Here is a 26,538-nt window from a genome sequence, read left to right as displayed (position 1 = left end):
GTGGTTGGCGGGGCGTCTGACGAAGGAGGGGCAGAAGTGGTAGGCCTTGAAACTTTGGCCTTCTTTTTAGGCGGTTCCGCCTCAACGGCCTACTCTGGATCCATCCATAGCGCTAATCGTTTTAAACCTCTGGTTCTCGAGGTACAGATTCAGGGCTGCCAGACGACTACAGAGAGTTTTTGGTACACACGACTGGCAGATGTTACAGGAGGTGTGATTGTGTTCCTGCCCTAAGCAGAATACATAGAGTTTGTGGGAATCTTTGTGCGGGATTTGACATCCGCACCTACATTTCCACTTCTCTGTGGACATTGGCTAAGAAATCAAGCAACAACCTAAGCTAAAGCAAAATAAAAGTTTTCCCCAATGGGGTACTTATCTTTAGATGTCTTGAAGACAACAGAGCGGAATGATCCATCTGATGTTTGACTGCGGCAGAAAGGTTCTGAGGTCTGTGCGTGCAGACATCACATTTAAGGCCCCTGGTTTATGGCCCTGCGTGTGCACTAGCAGCAAACAGGCTTAAGCTTTTGCATACAAGCTGACATTCAGGTTGCCTGAGGCAGAGGATCCCACAGTCAGAATACTGCAACATGGGAATAGAAGGACATAAAAAAACATTCCCCATTAAAATTGTTATGCAAGTGTTAAGAAGTCTCCTGAAGTGAGTCTGCCTGAGACTGTCATTTCAGCAGAGTTTTAACTGACAATGAGATTCAAAGACACCAATTTATCAAAACCTACTTTACACAGCAATATGTAATGGTGGATGGGACAGACTGGCTCCCACATTATCTTTCATTCTAGCCACCCTGCAGTGTAAACCTTGGCTCGAGATGGCTGTCACTGTTGAACTGACACTCCCACCCCATGAGCAAAATGGAAAAAAGGGGTTGAGGATGGAAGGATAAATATTTAAATGACGAAAATATGTAGTATATGAAAATCATCCAAGTACTTCTGATAAATCATGCAGTCATTTAAAACACACTGCTAAAATGCTGGTGTTGATTAGTCATTTTTGCTACACTTTGTATTGATCAACAAAAGCAGAACCCCATAAACTACATTCACCAAACTATCAAAACAAATCATATATTAACATTCAGCATTTCTGAGCATATTCCTCACCTTCTGCCATAGTAATTTCATTGGCTTGATGCTGTGGTACTCCTGATGCGATTGAATCAGGCCAAAACCTCTGCACAGGTCTGTTCTGGACTGTCTTCTTCTTTGCTTTTGGGGTTTCAGAACAGCTAGAATCCAGCATAGGCTGAAGAATTCGTCTCCGTGCATTAATAAACCTACAACAGTTAGGTAATAAAGGTAGCTGAATCCAACAGTTTGTTTTCTGAATAGATTTTACTACAGATTCAATAAAACAAGCTTTTATTTACCTATTTATTTATAGACATATTTATTTGTATGTATGTGTGCATATCTTAATTGTGTTAGAGCACTGATACACGCAGACCTTTTCCAGGCTCAGCCCAAGAGAACTGTTTGGTTAAGTCACTTGCTTAGAGTCACACAGTTAGACAAATGGAAGCTGAGGAAATCAAACTCTGGATCAAGTAACAGCCTCAGTAACAGCTCACAGGTGTAATCCTCTGTGCCAACTGCTCTTAACTGAAACTTATGGAGAAAAGTACTTATCACATTTACCACAGTATTAAACCTTAGAGAAAGACTTGAAACAGGTGCCACACACTAGTGTCAGCACTGTATCTTATGGCATCTTTTACCCAGTAGCATCAAAATGATCTACCTTTTGGTTATGGCATTGTTAACATCTCCTTACATCAGGAGTGAAAGTGGGATAGCATATGTCTCCAGTACTTCATACTAGCTAGACAAACGACTATTCAGAAGGCTGAAAAAGTTCTGTGAGAAAACTGATACCACAGTGAACGAAAGAAATAAAGAAAACATGAGAAATGCAACATTAGCATTTTTACAAATCCCAAAGAAACAACACTACTACAAGTAAAGTAAGGTGAGGTGTAAAGTGCTACCTGCAGCAAAACTCTCTCTTGAATATTTAAAGCTATGAGGTGTGCTTTACTAACTATGCCATACATCCACTGCAAAGACAATTGCAGTAGTTAATAAACATGGGAATTAATCAAAAGGCGCTTGTGGCACTTGGATCAAAATAAAAATGAATGTTATGAGAGAATACTTTCAAAAACCACCCTGCTCTACCCTATTCTGAGTTTGGATGACTAATCCAGTTTGCAGCATATGTACACTAGTAACCACTGGGTTGTCTTACACATGTTCTGAATCAACACATCTGGGGGGGAATGGTGAGTGGGGAGTTGATCGGCAAAGGTAGTTGCTGCTTTTGCAGAACATGATCCAACCTGGCTGGCAGCTTAGCACATAAGATTAATACTACAAGATGTAAATGAGCTTCCCCCTTGCACCCGTGTTTAATTCCCTTAGTCTCCATTTCTGTATTCTCAGCAAGTCACTTAACTAGTGTTGCTAGGTTGCTGCTTAAGAAATGCACTTGTGCCAGCAAAGTAAACAATGATTTGATTTCACGTCCTGGTGTGTTTGGTGCATTTCCAATTAAGAAAGGTTAGTCATGTAGACAGCACAACTGTGGAAGGGAAAAAAAGATTCAGGGATGGAAGATCCTTCATTTCTTTTGAGTTATAGTCACTAACTGTCAGCTGCATATGAATTTATTCTGAAAACCTGAAAGAGTACATGGACCCCTTCTAGCAGCCTGACATAACATTCCCAACATCTAGTGACATAAAAAGCCCATCACTCTCTCTGGACTACATAAGGCAACTAACCATATGCATTCTACAAGACCACAGTAGTGTGCACCTTACTGTACATCTTAGCAGTGACACATACCAAGATGCTACACTGTCTTTTCAGACAGCCAAACTCATGTCTAAATTTGTACATCTGTGTACTGGACTTGTCAGACAGTAGTTCGTTTCAGCACCTAAACCATACTCGTTCTCCACTCAACTACAATACAGCACCAGGATAACACATCACAAAGAAAGTACAGTTGTGTACACTTACCATAAATGTAGATGTCCGAGTGTATTCACTATTGCAGTCATCACATTTGGGTTATCTGCCTGCAGGTAGCCCTCAGTCGGCCCGAATACCAGATTCTTGGGATTTCTGCATCAGATGCTGTCGCTTCTTCCATGACGTCAGGTCGTCGGGGGTACAAAACATGCAGCTGACGCCATTACATCAGTTTTTCTTACCACAGATGTCAGGAGCCCCCAAAATAGGAAGCAATTACATGGTGTGGAACACCTCCAGTAAAAAGTAAATACCATAGCCATAAGATATGGCCAAAAAGAGTAAAGGTAGAAAGCATAGAGAAGTCAGGGTGCTGGAGGGAGGGTAACCAGGACTGCAACAGTGAATACACTCGAACATCTACACTTATGGTAAGTGTACAGAACTGTACTATGTTCTTTGTGTTTCACTGTTGCAGTAATCACACTTAGGTTGACTCCCAAAGCTGAGGAAGGGTGGAGGCAGTCAAGAAGTATTAGGGCTGGCTAGCAGGCCTTGCAAGACTGCTGTGGCAAATCCAGCTCTGGATTTAGAAAAGACAGGTAAGTGGTAATGCTTGGTGACGGTGTGTACAGAACTCCAGGATGCAGCTTCCAGGATGTCCCTGGTAGGGACTCACCTGAGAAATGCTGTAGAGGTTGAGGTAGCCCTAGTGGAATGAGTTTTGATCCCCTGTGGGATAGGTTTTCCATGGTGTTTGTAGCAGAAATGGATGCAGTGTGCTATCCATTTGGAAATGGTTTGCTTTGAAATGGGCTTACCCTTTGCCCCTGTAGCAAAGCTGACTAGCAGCTGGTCAGTTTTTCTGAAAGGCTTACTCCTGTCAAGGTAGAACCTCAGCTGAGCTGTCTGTGCATGTCCAAGGAGTGCAGGATTCTTTCCCCTTTATTCTGAGGATTAGGGAAAAAGGTTGTTAAATGGATGGATTGGTATAAAGCCACAGTGGATACCACCTTGGACATAAATGATGGGTTAGTCCTGAGGGAAACCCTGTCCACATGGAAAATAATGAAGGATTCCACAGCCATAAGAGCCTGTAACTCTGACACTCTTCTTGCTGAAGTGATGGCTAGAAGTAAGGCTGTTTTCCAAGAGAGAAATTTTAACTCTGTTGTAGCAGCAGGCTCAAAAGGGGGAAGCGTGAGCTTCGCTAGTACAAAGTTAAGGTCCCAGGTAGGAATGGGAGCTCTCCTTGGGGGTCTTAAATTGTTAGCTCCTCTCAGGAACTGTTTAATCAGAGGGTGAGAGAAGAGGAGTGGCTCAGCATTGTAATGAGCTGAGTTGACAGCAGAGAAGGGATCTGGTGCAGGTACCAGGGTAGCACTGCTGTCAGACTGCGTAGGAGTGGGTACCAGTGCTGGCATGGCCAGTCTGGTGCAATAAGGATTGTCCTTGGAATGTCCTGTTTGATCTTGAGTAGTACTTTTCAGAGGAGGGGCAGAGGGGGAAAGGCATAGATTGAGAGGTTTTCCCATGTAAAGGATAGGGCATCCACTTTTCATGCTTGGCTGTGGGGATTTCTGCTGCAAAATTTGCTCAATTGATGGTTTTGGGGAGAAGCAAATAGGTCCACTTCTGGTGTCCCCCACCTGTGGATTAGAAGTTTGAATGAGTTGGGTTCCAGTTTCCACTCTTGTGGGTCCAGTAGATCTCTGCTTAAGTCATCTACCAGTGAATTTTGTTGCCTGGCAGGAATTGAACTTGCAAGTGCACTTGGTTGCTCAAGGCTGTGTTCCACAGGGCCATGGCTAACCTGCAGAGTGGGTAGGAATGAGTTCCCCCCTGCTTGATTATGTACCACATAACTGTGGTGTTGCCTGTCTTTATTAAGAGTTGTCCTGGAAGGATAAGGTATTTGAAGCATGTCAGTGCATTCTGTACAGCTAACATTTCTTTTTGATTGATATGCAGGTGAACTTGTCCTGGGCTCCATTTGCCTTGAATGCATTTGCCTGCCATGTGAGCCCTCCATGCATAGTCTGATGCGTCTGTTGTCAGGGTTTGGGCGGCGAGGGGTTGAGTGAAAGGGAGTCCCTTGTTGGTTGTTGCAAGCCCCTGCCCACCAAAGGAACTCCGTCCTTAGACAAGGAATGATAGGAATCTGTGTTTCCAGGTCCTGAGAATGTTGACACCTGAGACTTTTTAAGTACCACTGAAGTTTCCTCATATTCAGTCTTGCGTATGGAATTAGTAGAATGGATAAGGCCATGAACCCTAGGGCTTGCAGTATTTTTCTTGCAGACAGCTCGGTTTTGCTGGCCAGTAGTTTGAAGTAATTTGTCAAATAAACCTGCTTTTCTGGAGTGAGAAATGCCATCTGGGAAGTTGTGTTCAAGCTTGCTCCCAGGAATACAATCTTTTAGCTGGGTGCCAGATGTGATTTCTTTTTGTTGATGGTATACCCCAGAGAAGTTAGGAGTCTCTTTACAGTCAGGTGCTGAAGTAGCAATTCCTGACTGTCCGCCTGAATCAGGCAATCGTCCAAGTATGGGTAAATTTGAATATTTCTCTGTCTGCAGTATGCAATGGCTGGAGCCAGGAACTTTGTGAATACCCTGGGCACAGCAGATAAGCCAAAGGGAAGTGCAAGATTCCCTTATGGGGATGTGCAGATAAGCTACATTTAAGTCTAGGGTGACCAGCCAGGAGTCCTTGGCTAGCATAGGAAGCAGCTGCTGGAGTGTAAGCATTTTGAATTTTGGTACCACCAGGAAGGTGTTGAGAATGGACAGATCCAGGACAGGGCGCCAAGAGTTCTCTTTTCTGGGCACCAGGAACAGTCTGGAGTAGAAACCCTGTACCTTCTGCTCTACTGGAACTGGTTGAATAGCTCTGATACTGAGAAGAGAAAGTACTTTCTTTTGAGCCTCTGCTCACTGGTTTGGAGGAAGGTCTGGCACCCCGTTTGGGGTTGGCAGTGAGTGGAAGTAGAATTTGTATCCCTGGGATACAATGTTTAGGACTCCTTGGTCCTGGGTAATGTACTTCTAGTTTTTTGCATGCAGGGTGGGTTTTCTTCCTAGGGGTGCATGCACTTGGGCATGGCTGGGAAAAATGATAGACAAGTCACTGTGAACTTTTTCCACAAGGGGGTGGCTTACCACTCCCTGTTTTTGAGGTGGGAGCACTCCATTGTTTAGATGTCTGCATACCTTGAGACTGTAGTCTTTGTGGTCTGTTGCCCCTGGGTTTGGGCTCAGAAGGTCTGGGAAAGACTGGGAAGGGCCAGTTTTTAGAAGGCCAATGCCTACTGAATCTAGGTGGCTGTACCTGTAAGAAATCTTTAACAGTTTGCATAGATTTAGCTTTTTCCTCCATCTTTTTAAAAATTTCTTCTGCTTTAGTGCCAAACAAACATTCTTGGTTTAATGGAGCATCTAGTAATTCTGCTTTGACATGGTCTGGCAAGATTTGTTCCTTCAGCCATGCATGCCTTCTCAGTACAGACCCAGTGACAGCAGCCCCGCAAGATGCTTCTAAGGCATCAAAACCCCACTGCAAAGTATGTTTACTAACTTGGTTTGCAGAATGCATCAACTCTTGTAAATCTTTATTATCTGTACAATTAGGAATCAACAGCTCATAATTAAAATCGTATGATCCATTGGAAGTTCCTGATAAGACCACTCAGTGAACAACAGCCATTGGAGAATGCGCATATGCATCCTTGCTACTGGGATGGCCAGGACTGCTGCAGCCATCAAACCCAATACTTTTAGAACTTCTGAAGCTGATGCTCTGTCTTTCGATACCAATGTGCTGACATGCTGACGAAGAAGGAAGACTCTTTCGATTGGTAGTCTTACAGTGGTGGCTGAAGTGTCTAACTTTGCCCCAATAAACATGATATGCTGCGATGACGACAAGGCAGACTTTTCTGAGTTGATTGTAATGCCTAAGTGATTGCAGAGTGTCAGAGTGTATTCCCTTGCCTGAATCAGTTGATGCCTGGTGGTGGCGGTAAGGAGCCAATCGTCTAGGTACGATAACACCTGGAATCCTAGACGCCTCAGGTGAGCCGTGACCACTACCATGCATTTGGTGAACACTCTGGGGGCTGTAGTGAGACCAAAGGGCAGGGCTCGAAACTGATAATGATTGGCTCCCAGCCGGAAACGCAGGTGATCTCTGGATGGCCTGGCCATTTTTATGTGGTAATACGTATCCATAAGATCTATCGAGCACATCCAATTGTCTTTCCCTAAAAAGGGAAGTATAGACTGTAGCGTGACCATCCGGAACTTCTCTTTCTTCACATATTGGTTGAGTCTGCTGAGGTCCAAAATGGGTCTCCAGTCCCCTGTTTTCTTTGGAACCAAAAAGAACCTTGAGTAAGTTCTGAATCCTGTTTGGTCTGCTGGGACTGGCTGGATGACTCTTTTTTTCTAGCAACTTCTGGACCTCTATAGTTGCTTGTTCCCTGTAACTGGGTGGAACGTCTGGGATTCTCCTTATGGATGGGGGGGGGGGTGGCGAAATGTATGAAGTACCCTCTGGAAATTATATTTTGTACCCAGCTGTCTTTTGTTATTTCTTGCCAGGCATCTGGATACAAAGATAAGCAACCCCCAACTGCCTCCAGAGCAGGACAGTTGGGCCTCCTTTCAGGAGTATTGGTAGGATTGACCAGAGACGTGATCTCTGTCACCCTGATGTTGCGGACCCCCTCTGTCGCGAGGGGGGCGTCTTCCACTATTACCCCCTCCTCTGCCCCTAAAGGGGGCTTCACCACGATTGTCTTGAAAGGCTCCTTGGGCTTTCCGGAACCACATTTTTCCAACCCTTTGGCCTTTGGGGTAAGGCCGAGTACGGGTGAAAAAACGGACTCCGACGGCAGACAAAGTCTTTCCCTCCTGTTCACACCTGGTCAAAGTTTCCTTCATTTTTGGCCCAAAAAGGGATGATCCATCAAAAGGAGTGTTTACAAATGAAGACTTAAAGGGCTCCGCGAAGGAACATAAGTGCATCCAGGAATGTCTTCTGAGAGCGAGTCTTGTACCCGCTGCCCTACTCGTTCCATCAGCTGCATATGATATGAGACACATGGATGAATTGACAATAGAATTTAGGGTAGCAAGCTGGAAAGCAAATTTGTCAGAGGACCCTGCAGCTACAGTACCCTGAAGAGTATCTCCCAACTCCTTAAGGACATCTCTTTGCAACCTAGTGAAATGGGTCAAATAGTTCAGTGAACGGAGAGTAAAAGTCGCTGAACTAAACATGCGTTTCCCATATCTATCCATAATCCTAGAGTCTCCATTAGGAGGATGAATAGATGAGGAAGTCTCAGACATTTCCTTTTTGGTGGCCACCGCCACCACCATGGCATCAACAGGGACTCCTTTGGACAAGAAAGTTTTATCTGGTGGAGCGGGTATAAACTTATTAGGCCTCCTAGGAACAGGCTCCATGGACTCCGGTGACTCCCACGCCCTCCGAGAGACCAACTGCATGAGCTCATTGAAGGGCGGAGACACCCAAGAGGTGGAGGATTAAGACTCTCAAGGCCGATATATATACATTAAATAACCACACACGGGAAAGGGGAGCTTTTAAGAAGCTATACAAAGCAAACTATCTATACTAACAAACTGTTTAGCAACAATTTTTAGAAATAACTTCTAAGAAATATGTTTAGAAAAAGAGTACTGGCCCGAGCTTGCACTGGAACCTCCGATCAGATGCCGCAGCAAACTAGATCTGAGGTAATTCACAGTACATCATGGGATAGGGGCTTGGACTCGAGCTACTAGAAAACCTTGAGCTTTGCATATGGCCATACCGGAGCCGATGGATCGCGAGATTGAACAACTTCACATTCTTTATTTTCAGTACAATCAGGAATCATCAACATTTTTTGTTTAATTAGTTCCATACTATGCTGCTGGTATTTCAACATGTGAAACTGGCAATTTAATGCCCTGTTGGCAAGAGTTGCAGAGGTATATACCTTCTTACCCCATCTGTCTAAAGCCATAGAATCCCTGTCCGAAGGGGTAGGGTTTTTGGCTGTAGTAGCCTTAATACCTGTAGGTCCCTGGGAAATGGATCCACAGTGGGATTTTTAAAGAGAAATTTGTGAGAGTCAGGTACTCTGTAATACCTGTCAGGCTTTCTAGGAGCTGGTGGTAAAGTATCAGGGGTAAGACTGGATTCCATGAAGACATCATCTACAATATCCAGGACAGGGGGTATAGCTAGAGGCCTGTGCTGAGGCAAGTCTAGAAATTCTCTGAGTCTCTTTTTGGATTGTGGGTAGTCCTGGCATTCCCAGCGGAAATGCTCTCTTAAGGTATGCAAGGTTTCACTGAAAGAAAAGTCCTCTGGAGGGGAGGCAGAGGGAATGGAATCCTCTGCATCTGAATCCTCATAGGTAGATAAGGGTATGTCCTGGTAATCAGAGGGGTCAGAGTCATCGGACTCATGGTCTGTAGAATTAGAAGGAAAATCAATTCTTTGTCTTTTAGGAGGGAAGGCTGACTTCCCCTAATTAAAGTAATAAGGTCTTCAGCCATTCTAAGCATTCATTTCTGTGGCATGGGAGCTTGAGAATGCACTTTGGTTGTCGATTTCCTAGGCGTAGTGCGAACTCTGGGGTCTGAGAAACTCGGTAGTTTTAGTAAGAAATGAAGGGGTCGGTTTAATACAAACATCAGAAGGTCTGAATACACCCTCAGAAGCCGTTGCCTGCACAGCAGCTCCGGACCCATCCAAGGTAAAGACATCCACAGGTTCCATAGCCGAAGAAGCATCTTGCAGCATACCGGACTCCAAATGGGTCTCAGTAGAGGCCTGCGAATCTGTAGAAGCGGGCATCAGGGGCTGCGAAGGCACCTCACTGAGTACTGGCGGACTGGCGACTAGCTTAACAGAAGTGTCGTCAGTAGTTTTGGACCTATGTGGTCTGTCTGTCTTTATCCTTATGTTTTTTCGGAAGCTCGGTAGTTGTATGGCTTATCGAACTCATTTCGGAATATGGAGAATGAGAGTGAAAGAATTTAGTGACAAAAATAGCTCGGCAACGAATAGTTCGGGTGTTAAACTAGGCACAAAACCGACAGCGAGGAATGTTGTGGTCTGGGTCTAAACAGGTGATGCAGTAAGAATGAAAATCTCTGTGAGGTATTTGCTATCCACAGGCAAGACAACGGTTAACTTTTTCTGACATCGGTTAGAGCAAGAAAAAAGGATCCCCAACGGGGTACTTCGTTTTAGAAGACTTCAGGTCTGAAACTTGAAAAACAAAAATTTCAGGTAGCGGATGACCGGCACTTGCAAACTGCTTCTGCTTTGGCTCCCGCACGGCAAAAAAAGCTGGTGTAATGACGTCGGCTGCATGTTTTGTATCCATGATGACCTGATCTGACGTCATGGAAGAAGCGACAGCATCCGACGCAGAAATCCCAAGACTCTGGTATTCGGGCCGACTGAGTGCTACCTGCAGGCAGATAACCCAAGAGTGATGACTGCAACAATGAACACGAAGAACATCATACATGGACTGTGATGGATGGAGAATACAGGTATAGTACTGATCTTAGAAAGAAAGTACTGAAGTTAATTCTGCTAAAGTGATGAGCTTCTCACAATACTCTACTATAAATATTTCTTTCATTACTGAGTTTCTGGTGACCACAACATGGGAGTACAAAAGAAAAAGTACAGTTTTGTACCTACCATAAATGTAGATGTTCGAGTGTATACCCTGTTGCAGTCATCACACTTGGGTTATCCTGTCATCAGGCGGTCCCGTAGTCGGCCTGAATTCCAAAGTCTTGGTCCGGCGTCGGTTGCTGTCGCTTCTTCCCTGATGTCAGTGCACAAGGGGTATATAAGAGGCATCCAACGCCATTTTCTTCAGTTTTTCTTGCCCCAGATGTCAGGTGGTGCCCCCCCACAAAAGGTGGTCAGTAGATAGTACCAAAATTAAAAGGGTAGCACAAACAAAACATCCCTCCAGCTATAAGCAAATACACCACAATGGTTGTATCAGATTTAAAGGTACTGAAAGTTTTAGTTAGGACAGAGGGGATGGAGGGAAGGTAACCTGGACTGCAGCAGGGTATACACTCTAACATCTACATTTATGGTAGGTACAAAACTGTACTATGTTCATCATGTTACCCTGCTGCAGTCATCACACTTGGATAGAATCCCAAAGCTAAGGATGGGAGGAGGAGTCAAACAGGGTTAGAGGAAGCTAGAAGGCCCTGCAAAACTGCAGTGGTGAAGCCAGCTCTAGTCCTTAGAGTAAAGTGGTAAGTGATAGTGTTTGGTGAAGGTGTGTACTGAACTCCAAGTTGCAGCTTCCAGAATATCCTTGGTAGGCACCCCCCTGAGGAAGGCTGTAGATGTAGCTGCTGCCCTGGTGGAGTGGGGCCTAATGCTAGAAGAAACTGGTTTTCCATGGTGGGTGTAGCAAAAACGTATGCAATGTCCTATCCATTTGGAAATGGTCTGTTTTGAGACAGCCTTTCCTTGTGATGCTGTAGCATAGGATACAAAAAGCTGGTCAGATTTTCTGAAAACCTTAGTTTTATCCAAGTAGTAATGTAGCTGCCTGTGAATGTCCAAGGAATGCAGGAGTTTTTCTTCTTTGTTCTGCGGATTTGGAAAGAAGGTGGGTAAATGGATGGTTTGATTTAGAGCCACACTGGATACCACCTTAGGCATAAAGGAGGGGTTAGTTCGTAGAGAAACTCTGTCTTGATGAAAAATTAGGAAAGGCTCTACCGCCATTAGAGCCTGAAGCTCTGAGACTCTTCTGGCTGAAGTAATTGCAAGCAGAAGGGCAGTCTTCCATGATACAAACTTTAAGTCAGCTGAGAAAGCTGGCTCAAAAGGAGGTAGCGTAAGTTTTTCCAGAACAAAATTGAGGTCCCAAGTTGGTGTTGGTGCTCTCCTGGGAGGCCTAATGTTTTTGGCCCCTCTAAGAAACTGCCTTAGAAGTGGATGTGAAAATAAGGGAGGATTCGTGTTGTAGTGAGCTGAAATAGCTGAGGTGTGGATTTTAATAGATGAAAAAGAAAGCCCTTTGTGTAACATCTCAGTTAAATATTGTAGAATCTGAGTTATGTCCGGCTGAAGGGTATTTTGTCCTTTAGCTTGGTTCCAGGCGCAAAACCTTTTCCATTTGTCTGAGTAGGCTTTCCTGGTGCTGGGCCTCCTGACCTCCAGAATAACATCCATAACAGCTTGTGAAAGAGGGGCTGGCTGGTTGCTTAGGTGATTTGCCATGCAGCCAAATTTAAGGTTTTGAGCTGGCTGTGTAGAATCTGACTGTCTTGCTGTGTGAGCAGATGAGTAATTTGTGGTAAAATCCATGGTGGGCCCTGGGCCATATTCCTTAATAGTGGGTACCAGTGCTGGCGTGGCCAGTCTGGGGCAATGAGTATCATTCGGGGTCTCTCCATCCTGACTTTCAGCAGCACCATTGTGAGAAGGGGCAATGGAGGGAAGGCATATACTGTCAGCATTTTCCAACTGAATGAGAGTGCGTCCACTTTCCAAGCTTGATGGTGAAATGTCCTTGTGCAAAATTTTGTTAGCTGATAGTTTTGGGGGCTGGCAAACAGGTCTATGTCTGGGTGCCCCCATTTTTGAGTTATCATTGCAAATACTTGTGGATCCAGTCTCCACTCGTGGGGATCCATGATGTTTCTGCTTAGGTCGTCTGCCAATGTGTTCCTTTTTCCTGGCAGGAATTGAGCTTGTAATTGAACTTGGTAAGCCAGTACTGTATTCCACAAGGTCATTGCTTGCCTGCATAGAGGGTAGGAGTGTGTACCCCCTTGTTTGTTTATATACCACATTACTGTGGTGTTGTCTGTCCTTATTATAAGCTGTCCTGGATGTAAGAGGTCCTTGAAGGCTGTCAGGGCACTCTGTACAGCTAGCATTTCTTTTTGACTGATGTGCAGATTCCTTTGATCTGCAGTCCATATGCCTTGAACCCACCGTCCTGCCATGTGTGCCCCTCAGGCATAGTCCGATGCATCAGTTGTCAGAGTTTGCCTGGCTGGGGGTAAGGTGAAAGGCTGACCCTTGTTGAGGTGACATGCCTGTGACCACCATAGAAACTCCTGTTGAAGGCAGGGAATGAGAGGTATCATTGTTTCCAAGCTGTGGCTGTGTTGAGTCCATATGCTTTTTAGGTACCATTGTAATTTCCTCATATGCAGTTTTGCAAATGGTATTAGTAATATGCAAGATGCCATGAAGCCCAAGACCTGCAGAATTTTTCTTGCAGGGAGTTGGGTCTTTGTTGCCATTGTTTTGAAGTATTGAGTTAGTTGTAGTTGTTTGTCTGGTGTCAGGTAAGCCATCTGGGCCGTTGTATTCAAGCTGGCACCCAGGAATGTCATATTTTGTGAGGGCACTAGTTTTGATTTCTTTTCGTTTACTGTGTACCCTAGGCAACTTAGAAGGTGTTTTACAAAAGCCAGATGTTGTAAGAGAGTGTCCTTGCTTTCTGCTTGGATGAGGCAGTTGTCCAGGTATGGGTATATTTGAATTCCTCTTTGTCTGCAGTATGCAATTACTGGTGCCAGGCATTTTGTGAAGACCCTGGGTGCAGTAGATAAGCCAAAGGGCAGTGCAGAGAATTGGTAATAGGTTGAACCTGCAATGAAGCGGAGGTATCTTCTGCAATTTTGTCTGATAGGGACATGCAGGTATGCCTCCTTGAGGTCCAACGTTACTAGCCAAGCTTTCTTGCCCAACATGGGAAGAAGCTGCTGTAGTGTTAGCATCTTGAATTTGGGTACTTGCAAGAAGGTGTTTAGAATTGAAAGGTCCAGAATGGGTCTCCAAGCATTGTCCTTTCTGGGGACTAGAAAGAGCCTTGAGTAAAATCCTTGGCCTTGCTCCTGTGTAGGTACCAGTTGAATGGCTCTCATTTCCATGAGAGCTGTACTTTGTTTTTGTGCCTCTGCCCATTGATTTTGTGGCAGGTTTGGCATTCCTTTTATCCTTGGCAAGGTGTGGAAATGGAATCTGTATCCTTGTGAGATAACGTCTAGGACCCATTTGTCCTTTGTGACGATGCGCCAGTTGTCTGCAAAAAGTGCTAATTTTCCTCCCAAGGGAGCTGCCAAGAGAGTTTTGCTTGGCAGTTTGAGGTTTAAGTCATTGTGTTTGCCTTCTAGTAGTTTGGGACCTGTCTTCTCCTCCCTTCTGTATTGCAGTGCCCCATTGGCGAGGTTTGTAAGGGATTTGTGCTTGTCTTCTGCTCCTTGGGTGCCTGTATTTACCCCTCTGTGGTCTGTCAGAAGCTGGAAAGGACCAATTTTTTGTTGGCCAATTTCTGCTGAAGCGTGGGAGCTGTACCTGTAAGAAATCTTTGACTGTCTGCATAGATTTTGCCTTATCCTCCATTTTCTTTAAAACCTCTTCTGCTTTAACCCCAAATAAGACATCCTGCTGTAAGGGTGCATCTAGTAACTTTGCTTTAACATGATCAGGCAGAGTTTGTTCCTTTAACCAAGCATGCCTACGTATAACAGACCCAGTAACAGCTGCTCTACAGGAAGCTTCCAAGGAATCAAATCTACATTGTAAAGTATGTTTGCCCACCTGTTCAGCTGCATGCAACAGATCCTGAATTTCCTTGAATTCAGACTGTTGAGGGTGCGTGCTCATCTTTTGTTTTATTTGAGACATTAGAAATTGCTGGTATTTAAGCATGTGAAATTGACAATTTAGTGCTCCCCATAGCCAGAGTACCTGAGGTGTCAACCTTCTTCCCCCACCTATCTAGTGCTCTGGAGTCCCTTTCGGAGGGTACAGGAGTTTTGGCCATAGAAGCCTTAGCCCCGTTGGGACCCTGGGAGATTGTCTCTGGGTCAGCAACAGGACTTTTGTAAAGTAATTTGTGTGAGACAGGCACTCTATAGTATCTATCTGGTTTGGCTGGAGCAGGAGGTAGAAAATCTGGATTTAGACTAGATTCTAAATAAACATCATCCACAATGTCTAAAACTGGGGGGATAGCAAGTGGTCTGTGCTGGGGGAGTAAAAGAAACTCTCTGAGCCTTTTCTTTGAGTCGGAGTAGTCCTGACCTTCCCAGTGGAAATGTTCCCTCATGGTATGTAAGGTTTCCCCAAAGGAATAGTCTTCAGGGGGAGAAGCTGAGGGAATGGAATCTTCAGCATCAGAATCTTCATAAGGGGGAAAGGAGTAATCCTGTTCCTCAGAGGAGCCTGAGGAAATAGACACTTGATCAGTGGAGGCATAATCCTCCTCTTGTCGGGGGGTGGGAACCCCTGATTAAAGAAATCAAATCTTCAGCCATTTTAAGCATCTGTTTCGTAGGCATGAGGCCTTGAACTGGAGACTGAAGTGCAGTCTTTTTTGGTTTTAGAGGAGTCTTAAGCTTAGCATAAGATTTTATGGTGAGAGTAGTCGGTCTGAAGACACCTTCTGAAACCGAAGGTGTTTCTACAGCACCGGCTTCTCCTTCTGCAATGTCGTCGGTAGGACCTAAAGAAAATGGCTGCGTCGGCCTAGAGCTCTCTGCTAGAGAATCCAAAGCGGTCTGGGGTTCCAATTCTGCGGTAGCCAGGGAGTACATAGGTGCCTCACTGAAAACCAGAGGACCGGCGACTGGCCCAGCCGAGGCCTCAGAGTCTGGCTTGGATCTAGGCTGCCTGTCTTTATCTTTGCATTTTTTATGCACGTCGGTAGTCGGTTGCTCCGACTGCATAGTGTAATTAAATTTCCTACCGAAGTAGTGTCGTGCGAAATCAAAGCGTCGCTTTATAGTTCGCTTATTGAACCTAGCACAAAACCGACAACCAGTGACGTCGTGGTCTAGGCCTAGGCAAGGTATACAATAAGAATGAAAGTCCTTATGAGGTATTTGCTTCCCACAAGAAATGCAATTGTTAACTTTTTCTGACATCGGACTGAGGCAAGAAAAGGTTCCCCAACGGGATACTTAGCTTTGAAGACTTCGGACTGAAACTCGATTCGAAAATCTCAGGTGTCGGCCGACCGGCACTTGCGAACTGCTTCTGCTTCGGGCACCGCGCGGCAAGAAAGACTGGAGAAAATGGCGTCAGATGCCTCTTATATACCCCTGGTGCACTGACGTCAGGGAAGAAGCGACAGCAACTGACGCCGGACCAAGACTTTGGAATTCAGGCTGACTGTGGGACCGCCTGACGACAGGATAACCCAAGTGTGATGACTGCAGCAGGGTAACATGATGCACATCTACGCATTCAAATTGTGGGTGAAAGTTGCAGCTGACATCATGTCCTGAATGAATATCATATCAAAGCTTATCCTTGCTCTCTACTGGTAAGCCAACTTGTAATGGTTAGTGAAAGTGGGGACAGAAGACTATGGTCATCAACTTAACGGTGAGTTCCTCACATAATCACACTATAAATAATTCCTTTACTACTGTCTTTCTGGTACCAACATGGGTAGAATTTTCAGCCAGCATTACAACTCAAAAAAATGCTGTAGTAAAGTTTACTTTTGTTTTGTATTGGTAGTCCAACTTGCAACAGTCCGGTAAAATGTGGACAGGTGACTAAGTCACCACTTCATAGATGTAGTTCGCACTCACTCTAGAGAATCCTCTGAAAAAGGCTGCAGAGATAGCTGCACCTCTAGCAAATACAACTTAAAAAAACAAAAAAAATAATAAAATACCACCAAGACCACCGATCCAAGAAGTAAACAAACTTAATGAAACACTTAGCGCCTCGGCTTACACAGCCTTCCAAGAGTAAAAACACTACAAAATACTTTTTGCTTATATACAGTATATTGCACAAAACAATCAATTAAGCATACAATTCAAATCACATACTTCCAATTACATTCTTTGTTGAGTCCCTGAGGCTCCAAAGTACCATACTTTAAAATCAGCAGGGTTCCTTTTTTTTAAGAGTTTGCTTTTTAAAGACACACATTCACCTATGCCAACTTGCAATTTTTCCAAGACACAACCCCTAAGAGAATCAGGGTTAGAGTTGTGTGCTATCAAAAAATGACTCCCAAGGGGACTCTCTAATTTTTTATTTTTTATGTCCCTAATATGTTCCTGCAACTGGACCCTAAAACTCCTATAAGTTTCCCCTATGTAAAACTTCTTACATCCACATCATATACATATCTCAGCACATACACTAACCCCTCCGTATTACAACTGTATTCATGCCTAGCTGTAAACTTGATGCCATTAATAAAGGGAAAAAAGCTTAATACATACTGACAGATGGAACAACCATCACATGGAACAGTACCTTTATTTATGCTTAAGCTCTGACTGACATTAACACATGGTAAACAAAATTGATTATGTACCAGAATGTCAAGACACATTCCTAGCTCTTTTATATGCAGTACTCACAAAATCAGGTAGTACAGAGTTCAAAATGTTCTACCTTGGGAACACAGGCCACAAGCTGCACCTCTAGTTGGATGCTACTAGGTCATTAAGTAGGTTTGTTGGTAAAAGCACAGCAAAATACAATGACGTTGGCTAGCCAGTTAGAAAGCATTTCCCAGGTGGAACACCAACATGCTAGGACCAAATGAAACAATGGCTTGATCTGACTTAACTAATGTCTTTAGTCGTGGAGATACATGGCCAAAATTTGTCTCCTGGGAGCCATATAGTACAACAATTGTCTCTCTGGAGTTCTGAGGATGACGGTAAAAAGTCGGTAACTAAATGTTCTGGCTAATGGCAATATCAGAAATATTTACAGTATGGTTGTGTGACTTAACATTTTTGAATAGTCAAATTATTACTCATACCACATTTTCATCCACTGGCATAAAAAAATTTACTGACAGACAGGATTACCTTGTGTTTAAAAAATGGCCTGCAGCTCTGCCATACCTTAACTACTAATAAAATGACTGTCTTCTAAGAAAGGAATAACAGGGAAAAAAAAGTTCTGGCTTCAAATAAAAATAACCTCAAATGGAGGGACTTCCTTGGGAGGTTTATGCTTTAGCACCCAATTTCAGGAATAACTTGGCCATCTGAATAAGCAAGAGTAAGTTCCCAAGAAAAGAAAAAAAAAAGATCACAACGCAGAACAATGCACTTTACCAGAGGAAAGTCCAGGGCTTTAGGCAATTTCATGTGCAAAAGAGAAATGTATCTCCTGACACAAACAGTACAAAACTTCTATTTAGAAAAGGCATTAAGTTCACAATCATCATGAACTCAGTAAGAGCTAACATCACAATTTATAACTATACCCACAGAAATGAAAGAGCTCAAAATGTCAAGATGGTTTAGATATCTATGATCATCTTGTCCAAGATGGAACTATGATTATTAAAGCGGATTTGGTCTGCCTCACTTTCAAAACTACTTTCTGAACTACTGGAAATGGGAAAAAGAATACATTGGATCACTTTTTCCACTCCTCCCCAGGACCCTGACCAATGACTCAACTACCAATATCCAAGTGGCCCATTTTCATTCTGGTGACATAGGAAATAGGCATTCCTAGGCTTGGCAAGAGCACTATGGCCCATTTGATCTCCCACTTAGGAATCCAAACAGCTCTTACTGATCCCTGATGACAGACTTGTGGTAGGAAGTTGACCAGCTTGTTGATCCTAAGGGGTAACCTACCCTTTCCCCATTGGTAGCACTTCTCTCCTTTTGGTGTTTCCTCCAAGTCTGCTACTGCTGTCGCATGATGGGGAGTGTGCCTAAGCACAGTGAATTCCCCAACTTTATTGGCACTAATATCATAAATCAACCTTTTAGTTTTGTGTGTTTATTAGTAATATCTAAGAGAATCCAGAATTCTTTCATTTTTCAGATTCAAAGGCTGGAATTGTATTATCAGTAAAGTGTTTGTGTTAAGTCCTTTTCTAGGCCTGTGATCTCAGTCTAATCATACTTAAAATCTATATAAGCTCACACACACGTTCACCAACCTGATTTGTTAAAAAAAAATTGAAATTAAGCTGCATACATTTCATTCTCTTGTTTGGGAAATTTATACTGACTACTATGCACAACGAAGACTGGTCTCAAAGGGACTGGAATTTTCCAAATTTCACAATAATACATAGAGTGACGCACCTATCTTTCAGGAACTTTGTGCTTGGGTGTAAGTTTATGAATATTTTAATCAAGTATAACGAGACTGGGACAGCTGGCTTAGAAAATGTTTCATCATCTTTGATCAACCAGATTGTAACTGACACCACTTTTCCAGCCTTTCAGTCTGAACAGGATAACCTTTCCGATTATGACCATTACCAATAAAAACAGCACACTTAAAAAGTTGAACTGTGACAATCAAAGAACGTTAATGCCCTAAACTACTTCATTCCTCATTATTTTCTCACTGTTCGTCAATATATTCAGATCATGTTAAATAAAAATAGCAATGCAACACATAACATTTAATCAGACTGTTTTTATCAGGCTATACATTTTCTTGCCATACTAAAAAGGCTAAGCCTTTCCCAACGAATGTTGCTCTCAGTAAAAGCAAGCAGTTGGCGTCCTGAAGGTTACTTCACAATGGGTACCTAGAAAGTACAGTTTTAATTTAGGTTTCCACCCCCAAAGTGACATACCATGGCTCTATTTACAGTAGAGACATGCCCACAATTTAATGTCATATATACAAACTCTAGTTGCATGTCCTCCAGATTTAAAAAAAAAACACCTCTGGTAGGGCTTTTTCTTTGAAACAGCTGCAGGTAATGTTTATTTTGCTATAGGTCTCTTTCACATCTTTGGCAGGAATGTAACCTGACTGAGGCAAGAAAAGGTTCCCCAACGGGGTACTTAGCTTTAAAGACCTGAAAATAGCAGCTGCTTTATTTTTTTTATTTTTATTTTTTTTTTTTTTTACTTCAATTAGCTTTTTGCTCAAAGGAAATGGCTACCTCAAACTTGCTTCCTGTCAAACTATTTTCTCCAGTGCAAGTAGCTGGAAAAGCTCTTCTATTTTTTCTCCCACCTGGAGAACTTGCTCCAGACAAAAGCTATTGGAGAGGTGTGATCAGCAGCTGTTAGGGGTGCCACTGCACTACCACAGTTCATTTATCACAGTTTCTGTTGGCAGTTGCAAATGGAACAGTTAAAACTCTTTGTGCAGTGTGTGCTAGTCAGTGCAGCAATGTGCACGTTACATTTTTAGTAAGCAGTTTGCTACAGTCATAGAAGAGTTTTGTGTGTGTGTGTGTGTGTGTGTGTGTGTGTGTGTGTGTGTGTGTATGTGTTCAAAAATCCATTACTAAGTACAATACCCTGTCACACACATTCATTTACCACATTTGTTATATATACAGTAAAAAAAAAACTTGCACTGGATTATTTGTTTGATCAAATGTTAATCTGGCAGCTACACATTTGTAGAGCTTTATGAACCACATTCTTTTATTGCATGCACATGGAGTTTACTTCTGCAGAGAAATAAAAGCATTGGATACTATCTGCAGAGTATTCTCTAAATGGTATTTTGGACCACCTAATCCATTACATAATACTCTCACAGGGCAGGCACAACTGATTCAACTATTGACAGCCATTTGTCACCTTACAGCCTTTTCTGAAAAACAAACACAATTAATGTTTTGGACAGGGTTGATGTGTATTTCCACTTCAAGAATCTATACTTCTTAAAGAATCTGTTAACTGTAGTAGAGCACTGATCCACATGGGATCTTTTTTCTGATTCAGCTGAGGAGCACTGTCTGGTTAAGTATCTAGCATAGAGTCACATAGTACATACATGGAGGCTGAGGGAATCAAACCCTGGATCAGAAGCAGCTGTTAACAAGCTCATAGCCTCCATTCTCTGCACTAACTGTCTAAACAATACTTAAGCAATGAAGAAATGCTGAAGTTCTGCCTGAAATACTCAGCTGTGTTTGACTTCAGTTCAAATACCTGCCTGTTTTACAAAAGATATACTTACTTTATTGGTCTGATTTTCTTTCTGTATAGAATTCAAATACATTAAAGTATTTTATATTTTTGTCTGGTTTCTCCTGCATAGGTAAACTGGAGATCTTCCACACTGTCTCTAGTTGTGTGTGCCACGTATGACTATGTCTGTATGCATCTTGTAATAAGTAAGCACTCTGTTTATAATTAGTTTTTCTGCATTGCACCCACTCATTGCTGGCACCCATGGGTACTGGGATATGGTGTACATTGACCCTAAGTTGAGTTAGTCAGGTAAATGCATAAAAAAAATCACCCCAAACTGGGAACACTACAGAACCAAAAAAAACTTTCTCACAAATGCGACTACCCTTGCCACTGCTGACCTTCTTCCCTCACTACTTTATGGTGCTCCCATCCTTATTAACTTCCAGGCATCAAAAATCAAAAACTTGAACAATGCTATAACAAAGCGGCTAGATTTGCAGAAAATATTCCTTTCAGAACCCACCACTTTAAGCACCAACAAGCTGAAACTGGTTAGAACTACCTGGCCAACTAACATACGCATAGTTTCTTACCATTTATAAAATTATCTACCAGTAAATACCATTCTATACAACAATATTCCCAATTGGTCATTATGATACAATAACAAAAAACTTCTGTCTGTCCACAAACCTATCAAATCTGTTGAGCACGGTCTGTACTCATACCATGTTACTAAAGGCCTGGAACTCCTGATTTGTATCCATCAGGTCAATACCATCTCTCCAGTCCTTTAAAAACATTCTGAAAAGACTTCTAGCAAAAACCTGGCACTGTTCTTTCACAACCCCATGATAAACTATATCCCTAAATATGAACAAATACCTAGCCATACTTACACCTCCTTACTCTTCCTTCTTCACAAATTTTCTTACTTCAACCAATCTCTCCCCGTGACTTTCTTTCTAAATAAGCCATAACCCTCCTTTTTCTCTCACTTCATAATGCAATTCCTCTTTGTATTATACTAACATACATGTAATCTCTCTATAAACTGGCTAAAGTTTCTCAAAAAGTTAAAACATTGTCATGTAAGTTATATCTATTCTTAACCAGTGTTTTCACATTTTCTATTTTTTTTAAAGAAAAATCATCTTTACTTAATTATCACTTATGGCATAGACAATCATACATTTATATAAATGAAAACAAACCATAATGACATATTCTTAGTTGTAAGCATTATACATCACACATCATATTGATATAATTTTACTGCAAACATTATACATCACTTATAATCAAACTAATCATTGACAGGCAAACATTACATAGCTCATTTAAATCCTGCCTTCTTTTAAATCTCATTCCTCCTGTGTGTATTGTTCTCAAAATTCCCATTTTTTCTATGTAGTTTGCTCCTACCCTTTTCTAAATATCCCAATTCCAGTTGTTTTATCTCTGTTACTACACTCACCACCTCTAGTAAAGTTGGTTTGAAATTTTATTTCCATTTTCTAGTAATAGCTTTTTTTGTCAGCCACCATAATTAGACTCAGCAAGGCCTTACTATGCACTGGAAAGTACAGTTTTGTACCTACCATAAATGTAGATGTCCGAGAGGAATGCATCTGCAGTCTTTACAAATGGGTTGTCCTGTCGTCAGGCAGCCCTTCGGTCGGCCGGATTCCAAAGTCTGGGTCTGGCTTCGGCTGGTGTCGCACTTCACCCGACGTCATTGCGGCAGTTATTCGGGTATAAAGGCATCAGCCGGCGCCATTTTCCTCAGTGTTTCTTGCCCCGGATGCCAGGTGCCCTCTTGGATGGCTAAATTTGGATAAATGCCAAAGTTTCCAAATAGTAGAGAGCAAACACACAAAATAAGCATGTATGTACATATATACAAACAAATACACCATAATAGATCCCCCCCAAGCTAGATGAAGATTGGTAAATACCCTAGGAGTACCTCAGAGGGGAAGGAGGGTGGGTAATCCTGACTGCAGATGCATTCCTCTCGGACATCTACATTTATGGTAGGTACAAAACTGTACTATGTCCTTCAAGGATGCATCTGCAGTCTTACAAATGGGTAGAATACCATAGCTAAACTAGGGAGGAGGAAATGAGAATAGATTATGGTGTAGTCAGGATCCCTTGCAAAACAGCAGTGGCAAAGCCAGCACAGGATCTAGAGTATAGAGGTAAGTTATAATGCTTGGCAAATGTATGCACGGAGGTCCAAGTAGCAGCCTCTATAATGTCCTTGGTAGCCACTCCTCATAAGAAAGCTGTGGTAGTGGCTGTAGCCCTTGTGGAGTGAGGCCTGATGTTCTCTGGAGTTTTCTTTCCATGGTAGGAGTAACAAAATCTAATGCAATTTCCTATCCATTTGGAGATTGTCTGTTTAGAAATTGGTTTTCCCTCTTTTCCTGTTGCATATGCTACCAGAAGCTGGTCAGTTTTTCTATTGTTTTTTGTCCTGTCCAGGTAGTAGCGTAATTGTCTGTGTACATCCAAGGTATGTAAGAGCTTTTCTCCCTGTTCTGTGGATTGGGGAAGAATGTAGGAAGGTGGATAGCCTGATTTAAAGAGACTCTGGATACCACCTTAGGCATAAATGTAGGATTTGTTCTCATGGACACTCTATCTTGATGGAAGATCAGGAAGGGTTGTACTGCCATTAATGCCTGTAGTTCAGAGACCCTTCTTGCTGAAGTTATTGCCAGCAGGAAAGCAGTCTTCCAGGATAAGTATTGCAGTTCTGCTGTAGCTGCTGGTTCGAAAGGAGGTAGAGTCAGTTTTTCTAGCACAAAGTTCAAGTCCCATGCTGGCAATGGAGGTTTCCTGGGAGGTTTTACATTTTTAATTCCTCTCAGAAACTGTCTGAGCAGAGGATGCGAGAAGACAGGAGGATCCAAGCTGTATTCTGCTGAAATAGCTGATGCATGTATCTTGATGGAGGAATAGGACAGGCCTGTATGGAAGAGCTCCGCCAAGTACTCCAGGATGTTGGCTATGTTCACCAGTGTCACATCTTGCCCCTTTGCAGTACTCCAGATGAGATATCTTTTCCATTTTGCTGCATAATTCTTTCTTGTTGAAGGTCTACGAGCCTCCAGGATTATGTCTTTAACCCTTTGGGATAAATTTGGGTTAATTGCTGTTATGTAATGTTCCAGGCAGTTAGCTGCAGAGTTTTTAGGTTTGGATGCAGAATGTTGTAGTTGTTCTGTGTCAGCAGTAATGGGATCAGGGGCAGTTTCCATATTTTTTCCCGGGACATGCTCCTCAGCAGTGGACACCAATGTTGTCTTGGCCAGTCTGGGGCTATCAGAATGATCCGCGGACGTTCCTCTTTGATCTTGAGAAGCACCTTGTGCATCAAAGGAAGTGGTGGGAATGCGTATGCTGTCAGGCTTTTCCAACTGAAGGATAGGGAGTCCACCTTCCAAGCAAGTGGGTGGTAAGTCCTTGTGCAGAATTTCTTCAACTGGTGATTGAGAGGGGATGCAAACAAGTCTATTTGTGGTAATCCCCATCCTCTTGTGATGGTTTTGAAAATGTCCGGATGCAGCATCCATTCGTGGGCATCTGTTGTAGTTCTGCTTAATATGTCTGCTAGAATGTTTTCTTTCCCTGGTACATAAATTGCCTGTAACTGAATGTTGTAGCTCAGGGCCACATCCCATAGGTCCAGTGCCAGCCGGCATAGAGGGTATGAGTGTGTGCCTCCCTGTTTGTTGATGTACCACATAACTGTGGTGTTGTCTGTCCTTATCATCAACTGGCCTTCTTGGAGAAGAGGTCTGAATGCCTGGATTGCCAATTTTACTGCCATCATTTCTTTTAGATTTATGTGCAGATGCAGCTTGTCTTGAGTCCATAGGCCTTGAATGCACTTGCCCATCATGTGTGCCCCCCAACCGAGGTCTGAGGCATCTGTCGTGATGGTTTGTCTTGGCTGACTTTTGCAGAAGGGCAGTCCTGTGTTTGATTGACAGGCCTGAGCCCACCATAAGAACTCTTGTTTCAGGCATGGGATCATTGGAATGTTGGTTTCTAGGCTGTGCTTGTGCTGAGACCACAAATTCTTTAGGTACCACTGTAGCTTTCTCATATGAAGCCTGGCATGAGGGACCAGTATTATGCAGGATGCCATGAAGCCTAGAGCTTGTAGCACTTTTCTTACAGTTAGATGGCTCTGCTTTGTTAATGCCAAGAAGTAGAGAGGAAGTTGCTCTTTCTTTTCTGCAGTTAGAAATGCCATTTGTTTTGATGTGTCCAGTTCTGCACCCAGAAAGGTTATTCTTTGGGATGGAATCAGCCTTGACTTTTTTGTATTGACTGTATATCCCAGGGCTTGTAGCAGGTAGATGACTCTTTGTAAGTCTTCTGTTAGTTTGTTTTTGTTGTCCGCTTGTATTAGGCAGTCGTCCAGGTAGGGATAGATTTGAATTCCCTGAAGTCTGCAATGAGCGATTACTGATGCCAGGCATTTCGTGAACACTCTGGGCGCAGTAGATAAGCCAAAGGGCAATGCTGAGAATTGATAATGCTCTGATCCTGCAAGAAATCTGAGGTATCTTCTGCAAATTGGTCTTATGGGGACGTGCAGGTATGCCTCCTTGAGATCTAGAGTTACCAGCCAAGACTCCTTGCCCAGCATGGGAAGAAGCTGCTGTAGGGTCAGCATTTTGAATTTTGGAACAATGAGGAATGTGTTTAAAGCGGACAGGTCTAGAATAGGCCTCCATTTGTTTTCTTTTCTTGGTACCAGGAAGAGCCTGGAGTAAAATCCCTTCCCTTGCTCCATAAATGGTACCTTTTCCACAGCTCGCATTCTTAATAATTGAGATATTTGTTTTAGAGCTTCTGCCCTTTGAGAAGGTGGTAGGTTTGGCATTCCCCTCTTGCCTGGTAGTGTATGGAAATGGAACCTGTAACCTTTGTCTATAGTCTGCAAAATCCATTTTTCTCCTGTAATGCAGTGCCAGTTTCTTGAAAATAATGTTAGCTTTCCGCCTAAGGGTGCTTCTAGTTGTTCCCTGGTAGGCGGTGCCACCGCCAAGTCACTGTGATTGAGCTGTTGTAGTGGTGGTGGCTGTATCCGTGCCTCGTTGGTTGTTACCCTGCCACTGGCGACCCCTGTAGGCACCCCTGGATTGGTTTCTGCCTCTAGATCGCCTATTCCTGCCTCTTTGTGCCTTAGAGGAGTCCGGAAAGGACCAATTTTTGGAGGGCCAATTCCTGCTAAACCTTGGAGGTTGAACTTGTAAGAAATCTTTTACTGTTTGCACAGATTTTGCTTTCTCTTCCATCTTTTTTAGTACCTGCTGTGCGGGGGCACCAAATAAATTGACCTTGTCCATAGGTGCATCCAAAAGCTTAGATTTGACATGGTCTGGTAATGCCTGTTCTTTCAACCATGCATGCCTCCTGATAACTGTGCCAGTCATGGCTGATCTAAAGGAAGCCTCCAGTGCATCATAGCCGCATTTTAAAGAATGGTTACTAACCTGCTGTATGTTATGTAACATTTCTTGAACATATTTTTTATCTAAAGATTCTTCAGAGGACAGCTTTTTAGTCAACT

General features: G+C 43.1%; 1 protein-coding gene across 2 annotated transcripts in view; it reads right to left on the bottom strand.

The window, feature by feature from the left end:
• Window positions 1-26,538, bottom strand: part of PKNOX1 (PBX/knotted 1 homeobox 1) — a 1,629,974-nt gene that overhangs the window by 536,683 nt on the left and 1,066,753 nt on the right. For both annotated transcript variants that reach the window (XM_044072234.1, XM_044072235.1), the window contains exon 9: window positions 1,132-1,304. In XM_044072234.1, coding sequence (XP_043928169.1) covers window positions 1,132-1,304 — 173 coding nt within the window. The remainder of the gene's footprint in view (window positions 1-1,131; window positions 1,305-26,538) is intronic.

The sequence above is a fragment of the Protopterus annectens genome, chromosome 5.part0 (genome assembly GCF_019279795.1).
Source record: "Protopterus annectens isolate FY-2018-M chromosome 5.part0, PAN1.0, whole genome shotgun sequence".
Taxonomy (NCBI): domain Eukaryota; kingdom Metazoa; phylum Chordata; order Ceratodontiformes; family Protopteridae; genus Protopterus; species Protopterus annectens.
This window is presented reverse-complemented; position numbering and strand designations above follow the sequence as displayed.